The 21,360-nt window shown below is 49.0% G+C and overlaps 1 protein-coding gene across 2 annotated transcripts in view; it reads right to left on the bottom strand.

Annotated features, from left to right (window-relative positions):
• Nucleotides 1–18,939, bottom strand: part of ADRB3 (adrenoceptor beta 3) — a 133,141-nt gene extending 114,202 nt beyond the window's left edge. The window contains exon 1 of one of the 2 annotated variants that reach the window (XR_011276006.1): nt 17,529–18,939. Coding sequence is in view for 1 of the 2 variants with exons in the window: in XM_069617950.1 (XP_069474051.1) it covers nt 17,575–18,803 (1,229 nt within the window). In the remaining variant the exon portion in view is untranslated. The remainder of the gene's footprint in view (nt 1–17,528) is intronic. The other variant, XM_069617950.1, reaches the window with a different exon arrangement.
• Between the last annotated feature and the right edge of the window lie 2,421 nt (nt 18,940–21,360).

Raw genomic sequence — 21,360 nt, 5'->3', positions numbered from 1 at the left:
AATAAATTTCACTCATTCTCAAAATGAAATAGTAGGTTTACATTAGAAAGCAGAAATCTTGATACGTATGCATTTTTGTATGTATTATATTGTGCTATTTCGAGTGCAACCGAAAATGAAAGCAATTAATACATATTTGACTCTGCCTTTCTCCTGCACTGAGGGTGCACTGTTCATACTGGGGTTGGTGAAATGGGAGGCTCAGTGAGGGTGCTGAGCTTCTGATGAACCTTGTAAGGGACCAGAGGACCAGGTCTATAATTGTGTTTGCCATTTTGTGTGTGTTAACTGTTAATATTTGTAGATACTCTAAGAAATGCACAGGTTTTGCAGTGCTTCCAACCAATCAGCGGCCAGCACTCAACATTCAACTTTGCCTTGGTGTTCAAAGAAGAAACAGATTATTGGGTTTAATGCTAGCGAGACCCTTTTCAAGAAGGAAAGACATTTTGAGAGGCAGAATCGAAATATGTTCTCCACAAAAGAAGCTATTAAAAAAGGGTAATTACATAGTTGTACTAACATTGTGTACTTGCACTTATTAAAATGTTATTTTATAATGCTCACTACCAGGATATATTGTAGCCTTAATAAGAATGATACACTTGTCATACTGAGCAAAGGACATTATCAAAATCTAGAGTAGACATATACATTATGTTCTGATCAAGGAGGACAGTCTTATTACTCACCTATTGTACTCGTTGGAGATACCCCCATGTGAAAGGGGAATGGTACAAATAGCACCAATGAGGGTTCTTGGCTGCTTCTCAGAAAATAAGCATTTTGGGGACATGAGAATAACAAAAGATCTTTATAGTTGGCACATATATTTGTGACTAAATGGTTTGTATGGTTTTATCACAAAGTACATAATGCACACTGGGTTTGTTCCTCATTTAATTTCTCACAATACTTACTCTGACATTAAAGTGTTTGCAGCCATGGTCGATACATACTCCTAAAGACAACTGCAGCATTTGTGTTAAGGTAAAATGACTGGGACAGTCTGAGAAGAGCCTTGGTTGATTTATGAGCCTGGCAGAATTTTAGAAGGGATGGGTTCATTGAGATGGGAAAGTGGTTCCCAGGGTAAGGCTGTTTGCCCGAATGGGGTTGTGCATGCTCCCAGTCACCAATGTACAGACAGCCTTAGAGAATTATATATCTACACAATACGTACATCACGGATAGAAATTCGACCACACCACAACAATAATGTATTCAAATGCCCATTTTCTATATCTCAAATGAATACAGCATTATGGATCAAGGGAGGGGTCATTAATACAGGATAAAAACCAGATCCTAAATGTTGGCCAAAGCCAAGGGTCATAGCTTGGGAAATGGTAATTACCCCCAGTTATAGCCTACAGCAATAACGTTTTTTGAATTGTGGTGGTGAAGTGTTAGCTTAAGCTTAATAGTGAGTAAAGTGCACAAAATGTGTTGGTAAATCAATGTGGTTTATAAGGTAAGTATATTCATTTTAAACTTGGTAGGAGTGAAACTATTTTAGAATGAGGTTGCTTTAGGTGCAAAGGTAAAGTGCACAGTTTTTCTTCAGAAAAGTGAAAGCATCGTTTCATGTTTTAGGTTTCACTTTGATGTACTGCATTATATTTTATTGCACTGCTGAAGGAACTCTTGCTGGGAAATTGCATTGCTGTTTATTGAATGTAGAGAGATGCGCTGGTTGCTTCTGAAGTCAGAATGTCTGGAATGCAGTCAATACCAAGAGTTATTGACAACATTCTGAACATTTTAATTGGCTCCGATGAGTTCAGTAATGACTACCATGTGCTAATAATCAGAAAAGTATCCCTCTGACTGATACTTTCCCCTTCACTATTTCCAGCTTTTTCACTTTTGCTTCCATTTGCCTCTTTCTCTCACTCGGTTTCTCCACCCCTCTGTCCCTTTTCTTACATCCACACCCTCTCACTTAAATTATTTCAGCCTGTCATCCAGCTTTTCTTTTCTTTCCCCGTTCAATGTTTGTCCCCTTCTTGGTCACTTTTTAGCCACTGGTGCATGTATATTTGGGACCATGGGGGTGTAGCCGTTCCAATACTGTCACATGTGAGATACACCTAATCAGTGCTACTGCAGTCTCTTCTTGTTTGCTACCCACCCCAGAGCCCTAGACTGTCTTTGAACTTAGATGTATTACCCGTAGACTATACAGAGGGAAATAATAAGAAAGGGATAACAGAAGTAGCACAGCCTTGTGATCTTCAGGAAACACAAGGGGCATGATTCGTGGAATATTTTGCATTGTGCAAAGTGCTTTTCACTGGTGCAAAGTGACTTTGCACTGCCAAAAAACACCCTGATTAATGGAACAGTGCAAAGTGTCTTTTTGCCGTGCAAAGTCAATTTGCACTGCAAAAATACACTTTGCACTGCTCCACCCTGATTCATGGAACAGTGCAAAGTCTCTTTTTACCACGCAAAGTCACTTTGCACGGCAAAAAGACAAATTGCACTGTTCCATGTATCAGGGTGTTTGTTGGCAGTGCAAAGTCACGTTGCACCTGTGAAAAATACTTTGCACTTTCCAATGACACCTCCCTTTATATGAACGGCACAATAGATCGAAAATAACAGTGATACCACAGTTACAGCACTGCAGCCGCAAACGATGAAGGAGAAACTAAATGTATTGAGTATAGCAAAGAAATTAATCAGATTCTTAGTGTGAAACAATACATTCTGAGGCATTTGCACTGTTTTACCACACAGTTAGAAGGAGCACTGCCTCCTCAATAAGGTACCTCCCTCCAAGCGTACCCTGTCTGATCAAATAAGAGTACATTTGTAAATGGTGAGAGAGAGAAAACATACCTTCTTTTCTTGTTCTCCCATGGTGTTGCCATGGGGAATGCAGTGTACCATGTGAGGACAATAGAGCCGCCTAGCTGGGGAATTGGTGAGGTCACAAATCTAGGGTTATGGGGAAGAAAGGGGACCTGCGCTCCAGAGGCGTAGACAGGGTAGGGCCTGTGTGTGCCAGGCCCACCCAAAATCTATAAATGCCCACTCAGCAGCACTGTGTGGGTATTTACAGGTGTTAATGTCACTGCAGTTGGCTCAACTACCTTAGCTACAGGCCCCACGTTGTAGGCAATTTTGGCTATGCCTCTGCTGCGCTCTTGTAATCTAGAGAGCATTGCAGCTACAAATCAGCCTATGCCGGGCACAGTGCAGTGCTGCAGAATCTTTCAGGAAAATTAGGACCAAGCTGGTTTAGGGCCCGATTCATGGAATTTTTTGCTGGGATCAAAGTGAGTTTGCACTGGCGCAAAGAGACTTTGCACTGCCGACATAAAGCTTGATTCATGGAACTGTGTACAGTGAATTTTAGCAGTGCAAAGCCAGTGAATAGTCATTTTTGCAGTACAAAATGACTTAGCACTGACTTTGCACTGCAAAAATACACTTTGCAAAGTTCCATGAATCAGGGTTTGTGTCGGCGGTGCAAAGTCACTTTTCAGCAGTGCAAAGTCTATTTGAACCGTGCAAAGAAATTCTATTAATTGAACCCTCAGTTTATAAGACCGATACACTTGAAAATCAGCAAGTGTGCGTGGGCTTCTGCAGATTCACACAGTAGTGATAGAGGGGGGGGCTTTGAAAAAGTCACATGACACTGATCAGAAAGGGTGCTGTAACATCATTAATTATGTCTCTGTTGGGGTCCTATTTCATGTCATCCTCAATGCCATTTTTTACTGGAAATGTGTCATAGGGTCTGCAAAGCTCTATTTTATCTGGTGGCACACACATGTTGTAATGCATGAGGTTCTGAATGGTAACTTCCAAGCCACACTGGCTACCCATAAAACAGCGAATCAAGTTCAAATCAATGTGCATAGCACACAGAGCAATCCACGACCGAGGCGCAGAGTTCCTAAGGAAAACAATAAATGTACATCGCACAGCAAGGCCACCAGATCCAGCAGCGACATCCGTTTGGAACCAAAACCATACAACAAAAGAAAACTTGGAGGATCCTCTTTCTCTCACTTCACCCCAAAAACCTGGAACGAGCTACCAAAGAACATACGTAACACAAGAGATCACCTCCCATTCAGAAAATTCATCAGATCTTGGCTTTTCACCCCATTGCTATATATAATGCCTATAGGGACATATACACAGATGAAACAATGCTGAGAGAGGAAACCGATCCCCCCCTAGCCCCCTAAGCTATCGTCCATCAACAGAAGTTAGGGAATAAAAATCTACGGAAGATCAATTTACCAAGTGAAAGATAGATAATCTAGAATCATACCAAAGAACGATCATGGACCGATTGGGATGGAAGGGTAAGGATGACTTAATAAACACAGGTGGCTATGGACCACCGACAGGAAATAGATAGGAAGGGAGCAGGTGATTGTAAAAGTACAGCGCCAATACCAGGGTGGGTGACAATTCCCGTCCCAACTGGGTGCACTAAGGTCGAAAATAACACAGCTGGGAACTTGCCACGCCATCGCCTCTAGAAATTAGACAGACAGGAAAGAAAAAGAGAAAGAATATACCTAACCCATAGGGCAACCGGATACATAGAACAAGAATTACAAGGACTAAGAGACATATAACCCACTAACACAAAAGCTCAAGTTTCTGCATACGTAACTCACACAGAAATCCACACAACCACCATATCGCACAGCAAACCCCATGCACTTCACCAAACAAACACATAAGTAGCAGCAACAGCACACAAGGACTCACATCGATCCGATATTCACACCCAAGCTCAGCGCAACAGTGAAAACTGAACTGAGGTTGCCAATAGAACACCACCCTTCTCACTTACGCCCTCTTCACCCCACTAACCCACCCCCGCCTTCTTGTTTGCAGATCCGCCTGAGCACCTGGGGACCAATTCCGTTGGTATAGCTTTATGTTATGCTATGCTGCCGGTATTTTTACCATGAAACGTTGCTCTTTTCATGGTCTGTATATATGTGTGAAATGGTGGGATGTGGCTGTAACTCACTGGACACTCATGGGTCAATATCCCCTCCCATCTCTACGCAATGATTGACTCAGTGCCTCTGCATATAGGATTTATATGAGGCTTTTTCTAATCATTAGTCAGGTCTATCTTGATTACTTGTTAACTGATCTTTGCACTGTAGTGTCATGTTGTGTTATCTACTGGGCTTATATAAGACACTGCTGTCATTTACATGGTCTTCAGCCGTGCAGTGGATCTGCAAGAGAGGGGGGAGGGTAAGGTTAGTGGGAGGGGGAGGGGACATGGCAGGTAGCTTTGCTGCAGTGTTCATGCATGCGGTTCAGACGCACCTGGGTACGGTGTTTGGTCCTGATTCTAGGTGGTCTGTGTCGAAGGCATATGCCAGTGGTGGGCAAGCCACGTTCTTGGATGCACACTAGAATTTGCTCACATAATATGAAGTGTGATCCTTTTATTCTGACGAAGCCCCTATTCAAAAACGTTCTGCAACAACATCACTGCAGTCTTTTGTTGTGTCCACTGCATTCATGCTGCAAGTGTATCAGACTGGTGCAGGCATTCCTGTCGCACATGACAATAGCTACTCCACAGGGTCCTACCCAGGCCTGTCCTGCTCAAAGGGCTGCATGTGGGAGGATGTCAACACGTTGTCATCTGTGACTCTCTGGCATTGCGGTGGGGATCCATTGCAACCATGTGCAGATCAGCAGCAGGGTCATCTGTGCAAGTGACTATAATAGAAGAATACACAACACCTGGAGGGATTGGTCCAGTTACACTAGTCGTGGACTTAAAAGGCTATGGAATGGGTGAAATGGCAGCTCACTGATTTGACCGAAGATGAAGTTTTGGAAGACCCTAATAACCACACTAAATATCAGACAGTCTGCCTCCTTCCCAGATTCGAAAATTAGAAAATACCTCTGCAACCCTCTCCAGTTCGGATTCCATCATTGCTCATGCTACAAAAGCTGCCTCGCTTAACCACTTTTTGACATTGTCACACCATCAGAAACGTTCTTCTAGTCCAGTCCTGCTCGACATCTCAACTACCTCCGATGTGGTAGGGTATTGCTCTGGACTGGATCAGAGACGTATACAGGGTAGGGCCTGAGCGGGGAAAGGTCCACCCAAAATGCCCACTCAGCAGCACCATGTGGGCATTTACAGTTGTTAATGTGACAGCGGTGGGTCCAACTACTTTAACTTCAAGCACCACTTGTTGGACAATCCTTGCTACGCCTCTGGACTGGATTGCTTCTCTCGTCATTTCTTCTCCGTGTTTTGGAACTCATCCACCTCAGACCGCCACCTCCCTGCCTGCCGGTGTCCCCCCAACGTTCTGACTTTGCCTCATACTCCTCACCTCTTTTTTACCGCCTTCCTGGACTAACGTATCTCCTTCTCCAGGATCTCTTATCAGGGCATTGTGGGTGACACCGCGTACATCCCGCTCTCATGCTCTTCTCTCACTACTGATGCGTCTTGTCGCATTACGGTTTGCCGAACTGCAATCGGCCACTGGATGGCACTTAGCTTTCTTATGTTGAACTCGTCCAAGTACGGGGTGATCTACCTCCCTGCCCAAAAAGTCCCCACCCTCCTACCCTCCCAGACATACTCTCCCCTGCCCAAAAGCACATACATGTTGGTGTCCTTTCTGACTGCAGTGCCACTCTTCAACACTGTGTTACAATGATGACCAATCCGGCCAAGATAAACCTGCTTAATAATACGAGTCTAAGCCCTCTTTTCACAAATATTAATACCAGTTTATATATAACACTAGCTCACCTGAGGGCATCAAAGAGCTGTAATAACAGTTGATATCATTACCCGCCGCGTGGTACTCAATTTATCGGCTTCTGAATGATGAAAGGCTGAGGTGGCCCTGTCGGGATTCAAACCTGTGCCAGATGTCAGAAACGAGCGCTCAGCTCACTGTGCTATCTTACTACTACCTCACCTTGCGTTGACTACTGTGCCAGCCTACACCTGCCACCTCTACTCTTTCTCCTGACTAGAAGAAATGCTCCACCACGCCCCGTTCACTCTACAGTCTACAGTCTACACGGTTTTTCTCCTACTTGTCCATGTCAAACCAAACCCTCGTGCCATTCCTTCTGCACCTCCTCAAAGCCTTGTGCCTGCTGACTTGCCTGACATTTGTTCCTGATCCTCTTCCGCACGTATTTATTTGTTTGCATTTATTTGCAGTACACATAACCCATAGGTATGTAGGTGCTAGTTACATTGTGGAAGAGCAGGGTATTTATAACAAGCTTGTTTTTTTTTCTTTTCTTGTTTTTTTTTTCAAGTGCAGGTCTGGGATTCGAACCTGTGTTTTGCTCAGCGTGGTCTTGCTTCCAAGACCCGCGTGTTGCCACAGAGCTATCCTCCCGTCCTCATGCGCTAGTGACGCCCCCTAATCCGGCTGTTCCCTGACCACCTTGTGCATCCTGTTGCTCTGTCCCTCACCCGGTCCCTTACCGCTGGAGCACACAATCCCCTGTGGAAAACTCCACTGCCACACGCACCCATTCAAGTCTTCCCTTCAGCTCTAGCCTCGAGCCAAGAGGGAGAACCCTCAGCCTGCGGTCACATTCAGGGGTGCACTGGGAACCAAAAGAGGCCCTGCAAATAATGTTCCAAGTGGCCTCAAATTGCACATTTTCAGCAAGCTCAACCCTTTTCCTATGAGGAAATTCGGAAATAAAATAGGTTACCACACAAAAGAGGCCCAGTTTGCAGAGGCCCGTCGGGAAATCTTTCGTATAGGCCAGTCCAGCCTCTGGCCTCGACTTCTCTAACTCCCCGCCTCCACACTCATCTCTACAGCTCCAGCCCATTGGGCCTCTGTCTGGCTTGTCGTGTCCCTGGTCTGTGTAATCCAAGCAGCCTTCTGCGCCCTGCGCACTCCCTCTGTCGCAGGATTTCCCAGACTACGCTTGTGCTCCCTTGTCAGTGGTTCTGGTGTAACACCGTGCACCCTCACTCAACAAGCGTAAATAAATGCGTGCGAACATTCGGTCCATCAAATATGCATCAAACAGGTCTTCCCTCTGTATCCTGCAGTCACCTCCTATCCTCCACAATTCCCAAAGGCCACCACTTCATCCATGCAATCTACTCTCCACTCTTGCCAACGAGTGATGCCACATACCACCCAGGGCTAACTTTCTCCATCTACCCTAGATGGGTTATTAGGGGGACCTGCCTGCTTGCATCACCCCACAAACAGGATCCCTTTTCCCAGCCAACGTCTCCCTTTCACAGCCTGTAGTATGTTCTTCGAAAGCTGGTGTAATTAACTGTTTATGTATGACCAGTGTCTGTAGTTTGCACTGTCACTGAACACCAAAGTGTATCCCTGAGCCGTGTGCAACAAGTATGTTGCTGTTCGTATGGCTAGTTCACCAGGGCACGACCACCCTAGACATAAAGCGCAGCCTGGAGAGCTCCCAAAGCACCTAATATGATATCGAGTGCAATACACGGGTGATATGTTCCCTAGAAGACATATTCACCCTGAACAGCTTCAGTGTGCCTGCAGTTGTACATCCAGGAATTATCTGCGGAATCGTTGCCCCCGCAGAAGCTGCGGGTGTGCCCAGAAGTGGACCGGGCTATAGGCAAATGGGACTCTCCGATAGACCCGGGCCTCTGAAAGGCCAGTACTGATGGGTAAGAGTCCAAATATGACAACGTTAGCTTGTCACGTGAGTAAGGCAACTCAGCCCAAGGGACAGTCGGAAGTGCTGTCAATTTCTCTCCAGGCCAGCCCACTTCTTGCAAGCTTTCTTTCTGTGCCTCTGAAAGGCCAGTACTGATGGGTAAGAGTCCATAGAATGGCAACCTTGGCTTGTCACTTGAGAAAGGCATCTCAGCCGTAGGGACACCCTGTCAGTTTCTCTGCAGGCCAGCCCACTTCATGCAAGCTTACTTTCGATGCCTCTGAAAGGCCAGTGCTAATGGGTAAGACCTTAGCTTGTCACGTGAGTAAGGCATCTCAGCCCAAGGGACAGTCGGGAGAGCTGTCAGTTTCTCTGCAGGCCAGCCCACTTCTTGCAAGCTTTCTTTTCGTGCCTCTGAAAGGCCAGTACTGATGGGTAAAAGTCCATCATATGGCAACCTTAGCTTGTCACGTGAGTAAGGCAACTCAGCCCAAGGGACAGTCGGAAGTGCTGTCAATTTCTCTCCAGGCCAGCCCACTTCTTGCAAGCTTTCTTTCTGTGCCTCTGAAAGGCCAGTACTGATGGGTAAGAGTCCATAGTATGGCAACCTTGGCTTGTCACTTGAGAAAGGCATTTCAGCCGTAGGGACACGCTGTCAGTTTCTCTGCAGGCCAGCCCACTTCATGCAAGCTTACTTTCGATGCCTCTGAAAGGCCAGTACTAATGGGTAAGACCTTAGCTTGTCACGTGAGTAAGGCATCTAAGCCCCAGGGACAATCGGGAGAGCTGTCAGTTTCCCTCCAAGCCAGCCCACTTCTTGCAAGCTTTCTTTCTCTGCCCCCGAATCTAAGGTTACCCCAGGAAAATCCTCTACATAACATCAAAGTGGCAAATTCGGAAAGAAGTTAGCAGCGATACTCTGACTTACTCTAAACTTACTCCAGGGGTAGGCCTTTTCATTCACAAAGAAGTTACTAGTGGTAACTCTAGCAAGCTCTCAGCTCTCACCCTGGACCAGACTCTGAGTTAAAAGTTAGCAGATGTAGCTCTGACTTACTCCTGATGTACTCCTGGAGAAGGACTATTTCATGATAAAAGTTAGCAGATGTAGTTCTGATTTACTCCTGATGTACTCCTGGAGAAGGACTATTTCATGATAAAAGTTAGCAGATGTAGCTCTGATTTACTCCTGATGTACTCTTGGAGAAGGACTATTTCATGATCAAAGTTAGCAGATGTAGCTCTGACTTACTCCTGGTGTACTCCTGGAGAAGGACTATTTCAAGATCAAAGTTAGCAGATGTAGCTCTGACTTACTCCCGATGTACTCCTGGAGAAGGACTATTTCATGATCAAAGTTAGCAGATGTAGCTCTGATTTACTCCTGATGTACTCCTGGAGAAGGACTATTTCATGTTCAAAGTTAGCAGATGTAGCTATTACTTACACTTGACATACCCGTGCAGAGAAACTATTCATGTCAAAAGGACCGAATTGGTAATACCTCTGACTTACTCCTCCCATTACAGGAGTAAGTCAGTAGTAAGCCAGAGCTATCACTCGTAACTTCTTTGTGAATCACCCCTACTTTAAAGGTAGTGTCACTGTTAATCATGGCTTTGCCAGAAACAAAAGGTAATTGCTCAAAGTGGCTAAATACATCACAACTTGTCCATGTGCCTTCATTTTGTGGTTGATCCCCTTGACAATATGCAAGTACTGGCAGGTAGGTGGTGAGAGAGGTCCGGGGGGGGGGGCTGGGAGGAGGGGTCTAGACTGTCATAGAAAATGCTTCTTGTATACTTCGCATACGTATATGGTATCATGCGGTTTTGCTGCACAACACCTAAAGCCCATTTCTTTTAATCTCCTTTGTTAATATTTCCCCCTGGGGGGGGGGAAGTCACAGAATCCCCACCAATCAACTCTAGTACACATATCACTATTTTGCCCCTCCCCCTCCTCCCCCGACTGTGTATTTGCAGATAGGCCAAGCATTCATTAAGCACAATGTGTGAATGTAATTCAGCCAGTCCTGAGCTCGACTCGCAAATTCTCCACTTTTTCATGTGTGCCCCTGGGCAAATCATTTCATTTATGTGTGGCAGGGAGTGAGGGCTCGTTTCAATAGGCCTTGCGCACACAACATGAAGCAGGAAGGCCACGATGATTTTGCAGAAACCCAAAAGTGGCCTCCAACCAACACATCATCAAGAAATGGGTTCCCATCAGTGATTTGTAATTGATGTCGGGCTAGTTTTGAATGTTTGCGAGAAAAATATTTAAGAATAGAAGTTAAACACATTTACAAAAAAGAAAATAGACAAAGTTACACTGATCATCCAATATACCCTAAACCAACCCCCATTAGTACTAATGAACGACGTGTAAACTGCGCAGGAACCCTTTGTGTCAAACTATTGTTATTAACACCGCGACAGCACCTAAAAAAAACCGACCAAGGAGTTCTACCATCACCCAGACCACGTGACATGTAGACAAATAAATCAAACATAAAATTAAGCAATGGTTCACACTGGGACCTAAGACCCAGTGGTTCGTACACGTAGGGCCCGATTCATGGAATATTTGCCCGGTTCAAAGTGACTTTGCGCTGCCGACACGAGCCCTTATTCATGGAACTGTGCAAAGTGTGTTTTTGCCGCGCAAAGTCAACGCTGTCATTCTTGCAGTTCAAAATTACCTTGCCCGGACTTTGCACAGCAAAAACACACTTTGCACGGTTCCAGGAATCAGGGTTTGTGTCGGCAGTGCAAATTCACTTTTCAGCTGTGCAAAGTCACTTGGAACCGGGCAAATATTCTATGAATCGGGCCCCTAGGGTTTTTGTGGTAAGGTGCTGTCGCGGTGTTAATAATAATACGTTGCCACGCCAGGGGCACCTGTACAGTTTATACGTCGTTCATTAGTACTCCTTGGGTTAGGTTTAGGGTATATTGGATTATCAGTGTAACTGTCTATTTTCTTTTTTGTGAATGTATTGAACCTCTTTTATTAAACAATGTTCTCGCAAACAGTCAAAGTCAGCTCTAAATGCTTGCGTAATCAATGACAAACGGCTGCCGGGAACCCCATCTTGTCTGTGTGTGTGTGTAGGCATTGTGGTCAGCTTGCACTGCTGGCCACTGTAGGAACTTGCAGCCGGTGAGGCGCGTGAGGAGCTTGCCCGCGGGCACTGTGGGAACTTGCAGCCGGTGAGGCGCGTGAGGAGCTTGCCCGCGTGGGGGCATTGTGGTCAGCTTGCACTGCTGGGCACTGTGGGAACCTGCAGCCGGTGAGGCGCGTGAGGAGCTTGCCCGCGTGGGGGCATTGTGGTCAGCTTGCACTGCTGGGCACTGTGGGAACTTGCAGCCGGTGAGGCGCGGGAGGAGCTTGCCCGCGTGGGGGCATTGTGGTCAGCATGCACTGCTGGGCACTGTGGGAACTTGCAGCCGGTGAGGCGCGCGAGGAGCTTGCACGCGTGGGGGCATTGTGGTCAGCATGCACTGCTGGGCACTGTGGGAACTTGCAGCCGGTGAGGCGCGCGAGGAGCTTGCCCGCGTGGGGGCATTGTGGTCAGCTTGCACTGCTGGGCACTGTGGGAACTTGCAGCCGGTGAGGCGCGTGAGGAGCTGGTGGGAACTTGGTCAGCATGCACTGCTGGGCACTGTGGGAACTTGCAGCCGGTGAGCCGTGTGCAGAGCTTGCCCGCTAGGGGCAGTGTGGTAATCTGCCCCTGGTGGGCAACTGGGATTGCAGTGACACAGTACAACACGTGATCTCTAGCGCCGGGAAGCTGCAGCAATATTGCCGCAAGATATCGGATGGCATAGACAGGTTTAGGTAGCACTTCTGAACAGCCCTGTACACCCTTGGAATAACTTGCTTTCTCCTGTATACTGGTGTGCATTGTACTCATTTTACATAAGGCAGTATATTTGGACCTGTGAAGGCCACGTAGCAGATACCTCTCTGCTGCAGGAGTATTCACCCACTGAGCTATCCTATCTCAGTGACGTTTGAGACTAGGCGGATATATTCGTTTCTTCATTCTCAATGACTACTCTAGGCTCGCGAGAGACGGAAGTGGCCGCCCTTGCCGAGTTTTTCATAAGCATGGTTGAAAGTACTAGTCTTCGACACCACTCCCCCCCCCACCTCCCACACACACACACACATTCCTCTTTCCCCACTCTTCCCCCACCCTCCCCCCTCAATGCTTGGTGATTATGCCGACAGCGCGAGAACCCAACCTTCCCCTGCACACCTCGATAAAGTGAGTGCCCGAGCCCGCTGCTTGTGCTGTCACGGGTGCAATGCAATCAACACATGCCGAGAAACAGCTGTTTCCCTGCACCCAGGCGCTGGTCTGGCTGCGTTTGCGCAAGGATTCCGCTAGGTGGCGATATTGCAATAACACGTGCAAGAGTAGAAAGGTCGCGCGGGACCGAAATACGTTTCTGCAATGCTTAGCAGCGCTGTCGTGATTCATGGCCAGGGGTAGAAGGGGAGTCCTTCGCGGCCTGAGGTAAAATAAAGCGGGTCAGGAGGGGTTGGCAGACATGAGACTCTCGGCTGGCAGGCAGATGGCTGCGCAGATCACATGGAGTCAGCACCAGGCTGCCAGCTGGGCGCCCATCTGACAGAGGGGCTCGCTGACCCTTGGCTCGGCTTCCCCGGTTTATATTTGCAGCCCCGCTGCTGCTAATAATAACTGCGCGCCTTTACACCGATAGGGTTTACAGCGCATGGCGCCTGCAAAAGCAGATGTTACTAGAGCGCGCGCGACCCAATGGGACTCGTTTCCACAGCCTCGGAAGGATACAGTGCTGCTCGGTCATTGCACGCGAGTTTCGACAGGTTGTGCATTACCCACCCGAGCTACCTTGCCAGCCTGCTGTGTTAACATTGTCGGTAGCCTTCGGCATTGGTCCCTACTGATTTTACTGGGACAGCGCTGTTGGAAGCATGAGTTATGCTGTGTACGTCTAAGCACACGAGGGGTTCTCTTTATATTCGCCGAACAAGGCAACGGGCTGTTTTGTTTGCAGAGAGTGGGGTTACCCCTGGACACTGTGGACCCACAGGTGACGGTTCCCCTGGTCACAGAAAGTGGGGCGTTTGCCAGTCACATGCGGTCGGCTCCCCATTGATACACGGGGGCAGGGTCACCTGAGCACCGGGTGATTCCCCAGGACTGAGCAGATGGGTTTGGCCAACTCTGTGTGCTAGGCTCCCCTGTATACGTGAGCGCAGTTTAGCAAGATACAGTGAGTGCCGTTTACACCGGGTTCTAGGGGCCGGGCTCCCCGGGCACAGGAGGCCAGTGGGCCAGAGGAATCACCAGGACTCGTGCTTGCAGCTCTGCCACTCGCGAAGCGAGCGCAGCGCCCCGTGCAACCTGACAGCATACAGCAGCTGCTTCACTTCACTCTAGTGCTGTAGTGGCGCGTAGACCTTCACTCTAGTGCTGTAGTGGCGCGCGGACCTTCACTCTAGTGCTGTAGCGGCGTGTGGACCTTCACACCGACACTCTACTGCTGTGGCGGCGCGTGGACCTTCACTCTACTGCTATAGTTGCGCGTGGACCTTCACTTTACTGCTATAGCGGCGCGCGGACCTTCACTCTACTGCTGTAGCAGCGCGCGGACCTTAACTCTACTGCTTGTTCGGCGCGTGGACCTTCACACCTTCACTCTACTGCTGTAGCGGCACGTGGACCTTCACACCTTCACTCTACTGCTGTAGCGGCACGTGGACCTTCACACCTTCACTCTAGTGCTGTAGTGGCGCGTAGACCTTCACTCTAGTGCTGTAGTGGCGCGCGGACCTTCACTCTAGTGCTGTAGCGGCGCGTGGACCTTCACACCGACACTCTACTGCTGTGGCGGCGCGTGGACCTTCACTCTACTGCTATAGTTGCGCGTGGACCTTCACTTTACTGCTATAGCGGCGCGCGGACCTTCACTCTACTGCTGTAGCAGCGCGCGGACCTTAACTCTACTGCTTGTTCGGCGCGTGGACCTTCACACCTTCACTCTACTGCTGTAGCGGCGCGTGGACCTTCACTCTACTGCTGTAGCAGCGCGCGGACCTTAACTCTACTACTGCTGTAAGAGCGCGTGGACCTTCCGCGTGTTGACTGAAACGTGAAAGTGATCGTTACGGCGGGCAGACGACTGCTCTGCATTTCACCGTAGCAGGATTTTCTATATTTCAATTAGGTGGTTGTCTATATTTTTCTTCGAAAGAGGCACACGTTATTTAGCGTATGTGTTTTATGAAACTCCCGAGACCTGAATATACCTTCTTAATCATTCGCTGTTCGGATTTTTGTTTTCATGGGAGGCCCGTGACTTTACTTGCTAGCAGTGGCTGTCATTTTAGGTTAGATGACATAGTGCGGCCCTCCGAGCCCAAGTTCAGATCGCGCTAGGAATGACTCAGCCTTTCGCCTCTCTGACATTTTGCATGGGCGGGCGAGTGACACCCTGTTAGGTAACGGTAACACATGCTTGCAGCTCGACCAATCGGCGAGGGGGTTACAGCGAGCGCACGCAAAACAACCAGTAATTGCTGATTGCCAAGACAGTGGGTAATGAGCAAAGCGCCTAGAAGCGGGACGAATCCCTAAAGAAGCATTCTGTGGACATTAGATGTTATTAATGTTAATATATAGCGCACAGTATCCCGTTAGCATTTTCTGTGCGCTTCAAAACACTCAGTGATTGGTCTTCCAGTTCTACAAAGGCGCATTTTTAAAGTATTGATCTGTTTGGATAACTTCAGGGAGCACACGAGAAAGCCGCCTGTTGGTTCCATGTATATTTGCATCGGGTGACTTGTCATTCTCTGGTCTCTTTTTTCCGTTTTAGTGGTGCCGCTCGGCGCTATACAAAGTGAATGGATAAACGTGCCAACATCTGGATGTTTTATGTATGCAATGCTCTTAACCTCCCTCACCCCATTTCCCTTCGGGGGTACACTGCGCCTAAGGCAGATAACAAGTCCATTTACTGCTCTCCTCGGCAGTGTCCACAGCGTCGTTATCTTTAAATAAACACCTCCCTCCAGTTCCATGAGTGCGTGCCCGCGAGCGGGCTTTTCCTGTGTGTCGGGAGGAATACTCCGGCTTCTGTTTGCTCGCGCTTTATATATATATAACTGGATGTTTTTTTGATTACACAGGTGACACTTTTCTGAAAGGTTTCCACGGACTCTGAGTCCCATTTAAACGCACCCGTCAGTCACATCACGGCGCCACGGGCTACCAAGAGCAGTGCCCCCTTTTTGGAACTGTAAACTGCAGGTGTGTTTTTAAGGACTTCTCTTATGATTGTGTTCAGCTGCAGCACAACGGAATGCCGTCATTTCTGGGGTGGGGGTCCCACATGTAATACACTCCCTGGCAAAGTGCTACAACGAAGGAAGCTGCGGTCTAACGCACGCCTTATCCCCGCGTTGCTGAATCGTTTTCCCAAACACCCACGCGGTGCCTTCAAAGAGTTACCTGTCCAGCGCCCCCCAGTAAGGACGGGGGCGGAGGAGTGACAGCAGTGCACATCATTAGCAAAGGGAAGGGCCTGTCGGATTTTGGAAACCGCCCGCTTCAGCTAAGCGTGTTTCTATGCTCTGCAACGTTCAGCATGCTGTGGCTTACATGCTCAAGGACTAGTTCAATTTATATTAATACGAAGGACCTTCTACCAATCATCGATCATCCAGCCGTCCACCCATCGATCGATTCATCATCCAGCCATCCACCCAAGCACAACTTCGTCTCAGAATTTCAAGGGCTCTGAGCGACTGTTGTTTTTCGCCTTGTTCCTTCCCTCCTTGAGCGCTTTGAAGCACTTTCATGTCTAAAGGCGCTACATAAATAAACAATACAATACATACCCTGCCATCCATCGGTCATTCCTTCTGTTTACCTCTCAGCCTGTCTACAGGTCACTCTTCCCTCACTAACCGACCCCGTCCCCTTTCTTGCAGAGCCACGTGAGCGCCTGGAGACTGCCCCTGGGTGGTAGCATTGTGCGGTGTAAACCAACATAACATAGTGTATCCACCTGCCCACTCACTCTTCCCTCACTAACCGACCCCCGTCCTCTTTCTTGCAGAGCCACGGGAGCGCCTGGAGACTGCCCTTGGGTGATTGCCGAGCATGGTATAAACCAACATAACATAACATAACATAGTGTATCCACCTGCCTGCTGAACTTGACCTATAATTGCTGCCTGTTTTCCAGAGGTGTATTGGGAAGGGATGATGTGCTAATGGCCTACAGGAGCTGAAACATGACCCCATAAACCCTCGGAAGCGCAAGTTCATGGGTCTACAGTGGAAGAGTCCGCTACTGCCCCCTTTCAAAACGCAGTGGTGCTTTTCCCACTGCCCGCAGCAAGAAGCCGGTCTCAAGGGATTATATTAGATTCTCTAACATACCCACCCATATCCCATTTTCCAAGGCCAGGCGGTGCAGTCCAGCGGCTAGTCTGTGGTGTTATGGAGCCAGGACTCCTATGGTCTAATGTTGACCTCCCCCTTGATAACATGCCACGATCTTGGATAAAACACACGCGCATCTGCCCCCTTAATCTAACAACATGGAGGGTGCTTGCTTAGAAACAGGTTTAACCTTGGTTTTAAAGCTTTGGAAATCCCACACATTGGGTGTGTCATCTGAGCCGCATGGATGAGGCTGCCACACAATGCCTTGGTCTGTGGGACTACGTTTATCGTGCTCCCGGGTTCCCCTTTCTGCGGGTTGGCATACATTGGGCAGCTCCAACCCCCCTGGCTGCGCGGAGGGGCATGCATGACATTACAGGCGTGCACACTGAGTCGGGTGGCCTACCTATGCGGACAGCGGATAGAGGACACAATGCAGCCGGGCACCTTACATGTCTGACTCTTTCTCGTGGTGGGCACTGCCGTTGCTGGTCCTGAGTGGGGTCTCGTCAGTCCTGCTGCTGGAGCGGCTGCTGCTGCTCAGGCTGCCATTGCCCTCCTGCCCCCCGGCCACCTGCTTGGTCTCTTCGCAGCTCTGCTGCGTCCGGAAGGTGCAGGGGCACTGTGCCACGTCCCGGGACACCACATGCCGTTTGCAGTCCACACTCCTTGGGCAGCAGAGCAGCTTCTTGAAGGCCTTCCGGAAGTCGGGGCTGCGACAGTAGATGATGGGGTTGAAGCCCGAGTTGACGTAGCCCAACCAGTTCAAGAAAAGAAAGGCCTGTCCCGGGATCAGGGACCGGTAGAAAACCTTGATAATGTTGGCCATGAAGAAGGGCAGCCAGCAGAGTGTGAACGTGCCCATTATAATGCCCAATGTCTTCAAGGCCTTGTGCTCCTTGATGGCCATGAGTCTGGAAGGTCTCCGCTTGGAGCCCCGCCGGTTCCTGGGGGGCTCGATGGGCTCGTTGAACCTCACCTTGTCCTTCTCGATCAGGCTGATCTGCCTGGTGGCCACGATGAAGACCCGCACGTAGACGAAGATCATGATGACCAAGGGCACGTAGAAGGAGATGATGGAGGAAGTGATGGCGTAGGACTTGTTGGTCACAAAGTCGCAGCACTTGGGGTCATTGTAGCAGTTCATGGACTCCACGTCCGCTGTGTCCCTCCACCAGTGGTTCATGATGGGCAGGAAGGAGATCAGGGCGGAGATGGCCCACACCAGGCACACCACCAGCCGGGCCCGCAGCTTCGTGACCAGCATCTCGTACTTGAGGGGCGATGTGATGGCAATGTAGCGGTCCACGGCGATCACGCATAGTGTCTCGATGCTGGCCGTCACGCAGAGCACATCCACTGAGGTCCACAGCTCGCAGACTATGGTGCCGTAGAGCCAGTCACCGCGCACCACGCTTGTGGCACCGGGGGGAACCACCAGGACGCCCATGATCAAGTCTGCACACGCCAGAGAGGTGATGAAGACGTTAGTCATGGTCTGAAGGCGTGGGGTCGTTGCTATGGCAATGATCACCAACGAGTTTCCTATGACGATAACCAAGATGATGATGGTGAAGATGATGCCCACCGCCAATTGTTGGGGCACAGGTTCGCCCTCAAAGTCACTTACGTTAGCTGAAAGATTGCTCAGAGTTATGTTCTCTTGGGGGATGGGCTCCATCGTGCTGGGGAGCAAGGGGCTCGCTCCCGGGGCAGAGTGGGCTCACGGGTTAAGTTGCTGGAGGCGGCGGATCCTGCTCCCGCTGGACGGTGCAGGAGGCGAGCGTCCAGGCTGTGCCATGTCTCGGGACTGTGGAGTGAAGGAGTCGGCAGCAGCGAGCGCTGAGCTGAAAGCTGAGGGAGGCACCCTGGCAGTCGGACCAGGGAGGAGCCGACCGGGGCAAGGCCAGCCCTTAAAGGCACAACCAAGGAACAACAGGTACAGTAGCACAGTGGCGATGGGCCAGGCTGCCCACGGGCCCGCCGGCTCTAGCACAGCAGACTACTTTTATGACCTGGCTTTGTGTTTTAATCCCCAGAGGAATGTATGTCCGTTCTACAGCGAAATGTGAAAACCGTAACGTTTTAAGCGAAACGTGCTCATTTTGTGACGTTCCTCATGTTACTGCCACGAAATTGTACTTTTATATTGATTTTTCATTGCTACTTTCTTTCTTTCTTTCTTTCTTTCTTTCTTTCTTTCTTTCTTTCTTTCTTTCTTTCTTTCTTTCTTTCTTTCTTTCTTTCGTTTTTTCTTTCTCCTCCTCTACTTCTTTCTTTCTTTCTTTCGTTCTTTCTTTCGTTCTTTCTTTCTCCTCCTCTACTTCTTTCTTTCTTTCTTTCTTTCTTTCTTTCTTTCTTTCTTTCTTTCTTTCTTTCTTTCTTTCTTTCTCCCTCCCTCCCTCCCTCCCTCCCTCCCTCCCTCCCTCCCTCCCTCCCTCCCTCCCTCCCTCCCTCCCTCCCTCCCTCCCTTCCTTCCTTCCTTCCTTCCTTCCTTCCTTCCTTCCTTCCTTCCTTCCTTCCTTCCTTCCTTCCTTCCTTCCTTCCTTCCTTCCTTCCTTCCTTCCTTCCTTCCTTCCTTCCTTCCTTCCTTCCTTCCTTCCTTCCTTCCTTCCTTCCTTCCTTCCTTCCTTCCTTCCTTCCTTCCTTCCTTCCTTCCTTCCTTCCCTCAAAAGTAATATCTCACGCCTCTTCTCCCCATTACTACCCATTACCGCGCCCTACCTTTGAACTCGGCGTCTTCACAGCTTTGGTTTTGCTTGCATAGTTTGTAAAACTTCCCTCCGCCCTCCCCCATGCAGATGTCATTTGATAACCTTATACCCATCACCCCCCATCGGTGGATCTATCTCTCGCCGATCTCCCCCAGGGCGCAGCGACCCCCCTCTCAGATTCCAGGGGAACTCATCGGTCCCATTATATGCGCGGGGAGTTGCTGACGTTAAGCCCAAGTGCTTTCTCACTACTTTGGTCCGCTCTTCCAACTATTTTTAAATTCGTCCCCTTTCTTTGTTCCAACTTGTAAAGGAAATAGCTGGGCTATACAAACGTGCGCATTCCAGTCATCATATTTCCTAACCAGACTCTAATCTTCATCTCATATAAACGTATCACGCATTTGGGGGTACGGTTTGTGGCACTCTGCATTTGTAATGATGTTCATTCATCGGTTCCCAGTCTTTTTACCGCACAACATCACCACAGATTTTTTTTACCGCACCTTCTTTTCCGACCCGACCCCCCACAAAATGCAGGGGGCGGTGGAGTAGGCTTGTGTGAGGCAATATGGGATGGGGAGAGAGGGGGGTGCAAGGATCCCGCCGGTCTGTACCTTTGTGTGTATTGCATTGTCATGTAATAATTGAAGTGGTCTTATATACCACCCTTTTGCCATTTCCGGTGGCCTTGATGAGCGTAGCTTTGTAAGAAAAAGTGCGGGGGTCTTTGGAGAGGCAGATGCCAAACGTGTGCTGTTGATGGGTGCAGGTCAGAATTACCCAAGTTTGCTGGGTGTCAAGATGTGATGGCTATTTCACCTTTGGGTCTGGTTAGCTGCTGATGTGGGAGGGTGTGATAGGGCTACAGAGAAGAGTTAATTTGGGGCTAAATTAGTGCTGATGTGTGAATGAGTAGGCATGTGGCTGCTGTCTGTGAGGAATTTGTGGGTCTAGTGTAAGGTGGTTGGATCTCTTAGAGTGGAGTCTGTGTGTCTGGGGAAGAGAGGAGCAGGCTTTACAAGGCAGAGGCAATGGCTTTCATTCCGAGTATGGTGGTAATCATGGCACTATTTGTGCCATGACTGCCTCCAATACCGGTACTGACTCCGGTTTGGTACAATGGGGACTTACTGGTCCATTCCGATCTTGAAGGGACCGGTAAGTCCCCATTTACCAAAACATTCCCCATTCCCATTTGATCCCCCATAGGGCTCAATGGGAATGGGGAGGGTGCAAATAACGGGCCGGCGTATGTCAAGCCCGTTATTTGTGCCCAGGTCCCTTAACGGGTCCCGTCCTTAACACCTGGTCAGACCAGGCGTTAAGGAAGGGACCCGCTAAGGGACCTCGTAGTAGGGCGGTAAGGGATTACCGGCACTGGTCACCTTACCGGTGCCCGGTATCCCTTACTGCCCTTCTCGGAATGAGGGCCAATGTCTTTTGGTTCAGAGAACGGGCTGCTTGAAATTTGAGGACTGCAGGCAACCACTTCACCTTCCTAAATATGTTGATTGGCAGACT

This window comes from Ambystoma mexicanum, chromosome 10, assembly GCF_040938575.1.
Source record: "Ambystoma mexicanum isolate Mex_15411 chromosome 10, UKY_AmexF1_1, whole genome shotgun sequence".
NCBI classification, from domain to species: Eukaryota; Metazoa; Chordata; class Amphibia; order Caudata; family Ambystomatidae; genus Ambystoma; species Ambystoma mexicanum.
Note: the sequence above shows the minus strand (reverse complement) of the source record. Positions and strands in the feature narration are given on the sequence as shown.